General features: G+C 30.5%; 1 protein-coding gene across 1 annotated transcript; it reads right to left on the reverse strand.

The window, feature by feature from the left end:
• Positions 1-3000: 3000 nt before the first annotated feature.
• On the reverse strand, positions 3001-3754 carry LOC132267638 (phytosulfokines 3-like). Its single transcript, XM_059768770.1, has 2 exons — positions 3508-3754; positions 3001-3361 (listed from the first exon to the last, which is right to left on the reverse strand). Exons 1-2 carry the CDS (start codon positions 3622-3624, stop codon positions 3233-3235), a joined length of 246 nt encoding a protein of 81 aa, XP_059624753.1. The 5' UTR covers positions 3625-3754; the 3' UTR covers positions 3001-3232.
• Positions 3755-9584: the final 5830 nt, after the last annotated feature.

Raw genomic sequence — 9584 nt, forward strand, 5'->3', positions numbered from 1 at the left:
CGTTAACACCGTCATAATGGCCTTGTTCGTGTCTCTAGAGCGGTGCTGTTGCATCCATATTGACAACAAAGGTGATTCTACTGATGATGCTGAGAGCTGGCCACCGATTCGTGACAAGGATGGTCTCCGGCAGGGGAAAAAAACAGAATAGTATCTGCAGGGTGGAGAAGAAGATTTGTGGTGACTATTAGGTATATTACTTAAAGTACATGGACTTATAGTGTAATTGTGAAATTAATATATATTGTTATGCTATACCTACCTATAAAAAAGAACAAATTTAAATTTGAAATACATTTGGGCAATTATTTAGTGGCCTGATTGGTAGAGTGTCCAGCTCTCCGAACAGGTGTGCTTATGTTCAAGTCCTCCATCTCCCTAGCTTGTTAGGATAATAATTAAAAAAAAAAAAAAAAAAATTCCAAATTACATTTATTCAGAATATTATTACGTTCTTAATATATTATTAGCCTCCAAATGAAAAAATAATATAAAATGGATCTTAAACTATCTAAAGAACTTCATATTCATATTCATGTAAGAATTCTCTCAAATCTTCCATTCATGATATAGTTGGATAATTTAAAATTCAATGAAACACAAGGATGATTATGTCTAAAATATAGATTTTGAGTTATGAAATTGCAAGGATAAAAGCTATTTTCTATAAGATAAATGCCTTTGTGCATGAGCCCTCTAAGAAAAAGAAGTGAATTGAAACAAAATGCTTGAGGTCAATTTTTAGATGCTACTTGTTCAATTTTCGTGGATGCAAAATATGGTCACAAGGTTCCTCATCTTATGTAGAACGGTTTGTCGACAACCATGAAGACCATTTGAACCATCAGAAGGTCAAATGGAGGAGCTAACACATTTCTATTTGTAGTTCAACTAGCCCATTTGAATACATTGAGAGCCATCTTGGTCCAAATCAGCCCAACAATATATTCAAATGGACTCGTGATATACATTACTTTTCAGGCAAATTTCATCATTTAGGGCTTAGAATTTTTCGTTAAAGGTCCAATTTGTCTTGAAATTAGCTGATTTATGTTAGTTATCTAATTTTAGTAAGTTTTTATTGTACTCAATGGCCTTGGGTGTCATTTTTGCCCAAATTGAAAGCTAGGCAGGGGTAATTCTAAAAATTTTCGGTGGAAAAATAGAGATGTTTCCTACGTTATCCATAATATGCGGAAGTATCGACATAATTAATTTCATAGAGTCATTCGGTACATGAAGAACATAAGCCAGATGACGAAAGCTAAGGTCATTAGCTTAACAATATAACCACATTTCTCCAAAGTGAGAGCGTAGAGGTTCAACTCCCCGTGTGAATACTTGTATAATTATTATTATTTATATTTTTAATAAAATAACTTTAATAGTTCTTTCCTAATAATTTTTTTTATTCATAATTAAAAAAAAATTGTACTCCGTATCTTGTTACATTCTCCATATAAAAATGTGTACGCATATATATATATATATATATATATAAAGAGAGAGAGAGAGGGAGAGAGGGAGAGAGAGAGAGAAAAAAAAAATTCTTGATTATATCAATGGATAATATTCACTTTGAATCAATGCAGGGAACACAAAATTGAAGATGCAAGTGTAAAGTAAGAAAAAAAGAGTGTAGTCAACAAGTACGGAGAGGGAGGCCGGGTCAAGAACACCAAATTTAGTCTTTCCTTTCATTTATAGATATTGGTTATGTATATATATATATATATATATATATATATATATATGAACATTCAACAGTACTGCAGGAAATGGTATGCATGAGCAGAACATTAAATGAGACCCTGCATGCGAGCTAGAAACTAATTTTGTTATTATTAGTTTTCAGCTATAACTCTTTTTTATATTGAGAGAATATATATATATATATACATATATAGCCATGGTACAGAAAAGAGGTACTACTAATAAGCTACACAACTTTGGTGTTTTAAATTCATTGAATTATGACAAGTATTTCTACGTAATAACAGAGGACGTTATTAGGCTTCTCGTACTTCCACTAGAAGGTTTTCCATCCTTGACTTCTCGCCATTTCTGGTAACTTATAATATGAGTATATATAATTAATTATAAAAGGGTAAAGTGTAAAAAAAAATTGCTATTATATAAAAAAAAAAAATGTGCAAAAAAACCTATGCTATTTATTATGTATATGTAAATTTTTATAATTTTAAAATATGCACAAATTGCATGACGGTCAATTTGACAATTTTTTTTTTTTTTTTCAAATACCCTTCTCCCAAAATAACCTAAATATGCCCTTAAAAACTGAAATAAGCATCTTTATATTTATTTTGTCTTAAGGGTGTGTTCGGCTACATGGAATTGGAATATATTGGTGGAATTTAAGAAAATTTTGGTTCAATTATCTTATTTGTTTTCCTCAAATTCAAATTTCAATACTCCAATTCAATGCAACCGAACATATCCTAGGATATTTTAGATATTTTAATATTTAAATTGACAAATGTTCTTATTTGTTCAATTTGAAACATATAAGGAGTTGATTTTTCAAATACCAGAAGAATATTTACACATTCTTTATATAACAAGGGTGTTTTTTTTTTTTTTTTTTTTTTTTGAAAAAAAAAAAAGAAGAAGAAGCATTTTACTCATTATAAAATGAAATCATAAATAATTAAGATTTTTATAGTCAATCCATTTCTTTAATCCTAATTGACTGCATTTTTTTTCTTTCTCCGGGATAATGAAATTTGATTTTTTTGGTTAAAATAAGTAACAACAACAACATTATAATACTAATAATAATGTAGGACCCTAGAAGCATTTTTTTTATTTATTCATTATTATCGTTACTAATTTGTTCTCTTGTCATCTATAAGAACTAAAAATCCAAAAAGAACTTGGTGATATCACTCTGCTTAGGATTAACAACTCAATGTTAACTTACCTTATCTTCCCACAGTAAAACACACACACACAAACAGAAAACAGCAAGAAATACAAAGGGACAGGCAAGGATATATATATTCAAAATGAACTAGATAATATATTTTTGTTCAAAACATAAAACAAAGATATTCAAAATCCAACACAGTTCATCTCATCTGATAAACCTCACAACGATAACAAGATTGGTAATCCAGCGAAGACCAGTTAGTAAATAACCCACAGCCAAACTGAGCTTACATATCTTACAAACCAAAAAGAAAATAAAACATTTAAAAATAAATAAAAAAATCTATGGCTTCTGCTTTTGGGTATAAATATAGTCGATATGAGCAGCCAAAGTCCTTCTCATTAAGCACTCTTCATCCCCAACTCCTCCACAGCTCTCATCCGCCACCTCAAACTTCTGAGCTTCAACAACCTGAAGAGAAAAATAAAAAATAAATAAATAAACACAACCCATTAATTAGAACAACAACGTTATCTTATTCAATGCATCCAAAAAATAAAATCCCTTGACTAGCATCCTCTCTGTCAATCATAAACTGATATAAGTTTTGAACTTACACGTTGAGTGTTTGCAGGAGTGACCTCAGGGAGCTTTGTTGGCTCAGGCCGGGCTGCGTAGGATAGGGTGAAGCAAAGGAGGAGGCCTATCATGATCAGGGAGGGAACTTTAGACATCTTTATTGCTTTCTTGAAATATAGCTGGTAAAGAATGAGAGATAGGACTGTGGCATGTGAATTTATATAGGCAGAAGACAAATGACTAATAGGGGTGTGAACTTGAAAGAGTGAAATGGAGACTTTCTTGTTGCATCTAGCCTATATAATTCATACAAGTTATAAATATGTAAAAGTTTTAAAAATAAATATGGAAAAAGAACAAACCATAAAAGGGGTTTGAAAATTTCTCATATAATAAAGTGCCGACTTAGAGAGAGGGGGGGGGGGGGGGGGGGGGGGGGGGGGGGAAATAGAGGTGGTTTTGAGTTTTGAGACTACTAGTTCTTGAATAGTGCCATAATGTGGGCCATATCCACTTGTAACTCGTAGTTTGGCAGTACTTCTGAATTTTTTTTTTTTTTTTGGTGGGTATCAAATGCTTTTAGTCAAATAAATTAGTGAAACTAACAGCTGGTAGGGAAAATTATACATATCACATCATATTGAAAATTATAGATGCATCTAGTAGTAGATCTCAGCATATTGAATGATTCCAATCACGATAGTGATCATCAAAGTAAATTGCTTGACCTATACTCAAGCAAATCATTTTTGCTGACCGTCTTAAAAATCATAATCGGTGTAACCGTGTAACGAATTACAAGATTTTGTCATTTTTCATAATTATTTGAGTCAACAATGAAAACTCAATGCAGTAGATGGTGCTAACGTGTCAATTTTTTTGATAAGTAAGGACTTCGCATAATTACACATGATTTAAAGATTGTGCTGGTGACGTTAATGCAGCAATTTTTTTTATATGTAAAGCAAGATTTAGTACCACCATTCTAAAATTTACATGATTCCAAGAATGAGCTTGTGGTGATTGCCACTGTGAATAACACAACTCTTTTATGTATATAAATTTTTTTTTTTGTTTTTTCATTTACCACCTAGTTAGCACTTTAATTAAGCCAAATGCATACAACCATATACAATACTTTTTAAAGTGCAACATAACTGTTTTACAATGCAACACAACTACACTACAAAATGCAACATTGATGCAACAACTTAAAAAAAATTATATAAAAAATATAACACATTTACGTAATTATTACATTATCAACGTGACATACAGAGAATCCTTATTCCTGCTTTTCTGTTGATTTAGAAGAATCCAATTTATGTTACCTAATAAGTATTACCAATGTGCCTCCATTCATGGCATGTTTAATTTGAACACAATAGTGATTAGTGGAAGTTGTGAAGACAATTTGTGAGGACTTGTATACATTCCACATCTCCATTTCTCTTAGCTTACAATCTCCATCATCTCCTTCTGTCTGGTTCATTCCTTTCGGTCCAGAAGTCAAATGGCAATATTCTAGAATGGATTAGAAAAGTCACAAATATTCTTGTTTTTATTGTCCTGAACAAATTAGATCATCATGGAATGTCAAAAATGGGATTCACTCCTATAAATAAATAAATAAATATATATATATATATATGTATGTATGTATATATATGTATGTATGTATATTGTAAGGATAGATTTTAATCCTTCAGGTTGAAAATTTCGTGCTTAACTAAATTGGTGGCACAATAACCGTTCGTTCAAAACTTCTCTCTCTAATTTTGTTTGATTGGAATGAAAGACGGACCAAATGAAGGAATGAGGATTATTCTATTGTTTGGCTGGAAGAAAGTAAGACACAGATGAAGAAAAGAAAGATGGGGCATTTCTCTATAAATTATCATGGTTCGGGACAATTAATAGTCAATGCGTAAGCAAAACGCTAAACAAAATCGACACAAATTTGACGCATTTATTTACATGTTGACTAATAATCAGTCCAGGACCGTGCAATAATTTATAGCATTCCTCGACTTACTTATATATATAGTATTTTTAATTTTCAATTATCTACCAAGTTACTTTGTCCAAATATTCTTGAGAGACCCTGGACCTTGTGGCCTAATAATATTTTATCTATTTTTCAGAGGAGATGGTGAGAGTTGGAATCCCCAAAAGGGCATAGTGGATGTATGTTTTTCTTGCCAATGAATGAATAAATAAATAAATAAATAAAGTTATCCAAAGATGAATTAGTAAAATATTGTTAAGGCAATCTCTTTCTATTTTGGATCACCATTCACGTCCTCTCTTCCTTCTCTTGTTCCACTCTCCGAGCACATTCGCTCAGGGGAGTTGGGTGCCTTACCAACTAAGCTACTGAATAATGCTTTTATCTCTTTCTTACATTTCTTCTTCCTTAATCCTAAAATCAAACAAAACATAATTTTCTTGCATTATTATTATTTAAAAAAAAGTTAAAAGCAACATATACACAAACCTACAATATTATCATCCCTATTGAAACTTTTATGCTCTCTTCTATAGGAAAGAAAAAATTGGTTGGAAGGGAGAGAATGAATAAGGGATGGACAAGACATCCCAAGGGAAGGAATAATTTTATTTATTTATTTATTTATTTTATTTTATTTCAGTTGGATAGAAAAGATGAGAATAAGTTCATTAATTTATTATGTTTGTAGAGAGAATGAAAGAGAAAGTTTTAATTATTTTTACCATTTTATCCAATAATATTTATACTATTGTAAATTATAGAGGATAGTAATGTAATTTTTATGATAGTATTTAATTTAAAACTTTTATAATAGTCCAGTTATCTATCATCTTTACCGAACAAAAGAAATTTATTCATTTATTTCTATTTTCTCTTTCCACACCTCTTTCCTTCATTCCTAGCAAACACACCATTAACCTCACCCTTTTATAGAAGAGAGAACATACCCATTGGTAAATTTCTACCATTATTAACTGGTGGCGCAAAAACCGTTTCAATTTGATCAGAACTTATGTGTGTGTGTGTATATATATAGAAATATATATACTACTGTATTATATATCTGTTGACTTTTTTCCTTTACTCGGTTTTACAATCAATGGGATTGTGCCTACAGTCAGGATCTGGATTAACGTTTTCTTTACAATGTTGAAATCGCCATGAAATCACCAATCAAAACAAACCGTGTTCTTTACTATTTCCAGGGCAATCATTTTTACCCAAATCATGCAATTCAAAAATTTCAATTTTAATCATTATCATGCTGAACTCTTTAGAATTGCAACGAAAATGAAGCCCAATGCATCTAAATGCTGCTTGAAAAATCTGGCAAGAGTGTTCAGATTACCTGTGGGTACTATGCAATTAACAAATCTAAAACACTTGCAAATTTATGTTTTATTTTTGGTATTTTTGTTTTTGTCCAGTACTTGAAAAAAATGCATTTACTAAAAATTATTTTGTTTTGTACAACGCCCGAAACCTTTCAAATAACGGTCAAAAGTTAAAATACCAAATTTCGCATTGTAGCAATAAACAATACCAAAAAAAGAAAAATTGAAAAACTTTGAAATGATCTTTTTAAACTAGTCATTATATTTTTAAAACTTAAAATACTTTTTACCAAACATATTTTTATATTTATTGTTTCAAAACTTTTGCAATAAATAGTAGATATTTCCAAACATGTTTCCAATTACATTCAAAAAAAAAATGTTTTCAATTATTACCCAAAACACCATACGACAAAATACTTATTTTGTTTTTGATTAAAAGAAAAACAAAGCGTGTACAAAGTAGGCCCTATGTCGATCAAAATGAGTTGTCTCACAATATGAGAGACTAGGCACTTCAAAGTTGGCATAAGTAAAAGTAATAGCAAACAAATATTTAAGGATAAATTACACTAATCTCCATTGAAGTTTGCACAAATTATCCGCTTAAGTGTGCACAAATTACATACAAATAGATTGTTCAACTTTTATTACTTTGACATCCGCTTAACACCACTCTTAATGTTTTCTTTCGGAAACCTAGTGATCAAATTTTATAAAATTACAAATTTGCCCTTCCTTGTATGAAAAGACAGTAGGGTACATTACATTGACCCTCCCTTATATTTGGACAAATTATACGTAGTATGTGAATTTTCATATTAACAAATATTTGGCTATAATATATTTGTTATTATAATATAAATGTGTTACTAACTTCTCAATCACTTTTCAACTGTTGACTAATAAATTTTAGAAAGATCTAAGTAATATACGCTGAATCGATTTATCATTGCATAATCTGCTCAAATTTCAAGAAAATGCTACAAATCTTCATGGCGATGTTTGTTACCCTTAGGGCATGTTTGGTGTGGTGGAATGAATTGAAATAGAATGAGAATGGAGGTGGGAATGGAATGAGAATAATGATTCTCATTTCACCGTTTGGTTGTAAATATGGAATGTGTAAAAATGGAGTCTCATTCTCATTCCTATGTTTGGTAAGAAAGTTAGAATAGAATGAATTTATATTGTTTTTTTAAATTACATTTTATTATTAGTAAAAAAAATTAACTAAAAAAATTAATTTGCAAAAACAAAAGGGAAAGAGATAATAGAGAGAGAAAAATAAACGAGATAGAGAGAGGGGGAACAAACAGCATATAGAGATATATATATATATATATATATATATATATATATATATATTATATTTTATATAGTGTGTATATGCGTGAATTATCTCTTTAAATTATTTTATTACTTTATTAATTCTTAGTGGGAATGGAATGGTTATTCCACCTCTCAAGAAGTGGAATGGATATTCCACCTCTCAAGAAGTGGAATGGGCATTCCCTAGGAATGACCATTCCACTTTTAATGTGACACACCAAACAAGAGAATGGAAACAAATGCATTCCATTTCACCTTCATTTGATTCCATTCACTCACACCAAACATAGCCTTACATTACCCCCGGTAGGTGACGACTGTTGTCTAATAATTATATAACTATTAGTATGTTTAAAATCTTTCAACACCGAATAATTAAAGGAATAAAATCATAACACGTAAGATATACATCTCATGCATATCTACCTAGTATTAAAATTTTGCACCTAAAGTCATTAGTTAGTATTATCAAATGTCAAACACTAAAGTTGACACTAATCTAAACTTATTTGGAATAGTACAAGTTGGTTAGGATCATTCAAAGATCGCATTAGATTTTGAAGAATTATAATATATATATATATTTTTTTTTCTTAGTTGGTATACACATATCTTTACTGAGACTTGAATCTTTGACTTTTTTTTAAAAAATAGGGGACCTGGTACCGCTAGGCCGCTTATTGGTTATAATAATATTCTTCTTTGTACTACTAATTGCTAGTAAGACTCTAATAGATCCTTCTTCTGCATTACATTTCACATCAATATAGAATGTTAGTCTAACACGACAATAAGATTATGAAAATAATCAAAGAAATTATTCAACAATAATTAATATTCTTACGTAATTTTGGAGGTATGCAACTGAATTTCTTTAGAACAAATTAGTTGTCAACCGTAGATATAGAAAGAATTAATGTGTACTTTAATAAGCCTCCAAGACTTGGAGAATGATACTTGAAGTGATTTATAAGACCAATTATTCTAACCGAGATTTTTGAGATCCCAATAAAATATATTTCAAGGTTGCTAAAGTAATCGGGTAGAGTAATCGGTTATTTGGATAGTCTTGAATAGAAGAGAAGAAAAGAATATATATATAAAATGGTAGAAGGATGTTAATTTGGGAAGAATGCGATTACATGCATGTTTATGTAATGGGGTTTAGTGCAGTCAAAAAGCTAATTCTTTTATGGGGTAATTAAAGTCAAAAGCTAAAAGCTGTTTTGGTTTATCCCTTTCGGTAGGTAAAGTGTGGGTTTGGGCAAACTGCACTTTTGCATGTTGATCCAAAGAACCAATCCAAGTTCCACAATGAGCGTGTGTATGTGTGTTTATTTGGATGGTAAAGCAAACATATACTTTTGTTTACTTCCGAACTCGAATTTTTCGATCCTTCTTTGAAGATAGAAATGTTATATCATTGAAACAAAATGCC

Source organism: Cornus florida, unplaced genomic scaffold (genome assembly GCF_030987335.1).
Source record: "Cornus florida cultivar Cherokee Brave unplaced genomic scaffold, ASM3098733v1 CherokeeBrave_3.0.0_Hap2_Chr07, whole genome shotgun sequence".
Taxonomy (NCBI): Eukaryota; Viridiplantae; Streptophyta; class Magnoliopsida; order Cornales; family Cornaceae; genus Cornus; species Cornus florida.

Coding starts and splice junctions, on each gene's coding strand:
- LOC132267638 (XM_059768770.1), bottom strand. CDS start 3,624: ATGTCTAAAGTTCCCTCCCTGATCATGATAGGCCTCCTCCTTTGCTTC. Junction 3,362..3,507: donor CTCCTGCAAACACTCAACGT/GTAAGTTCAAAA, acceptor TTTTCTCTTCAG/GTTGTTGAAGCTCAGAAGTT.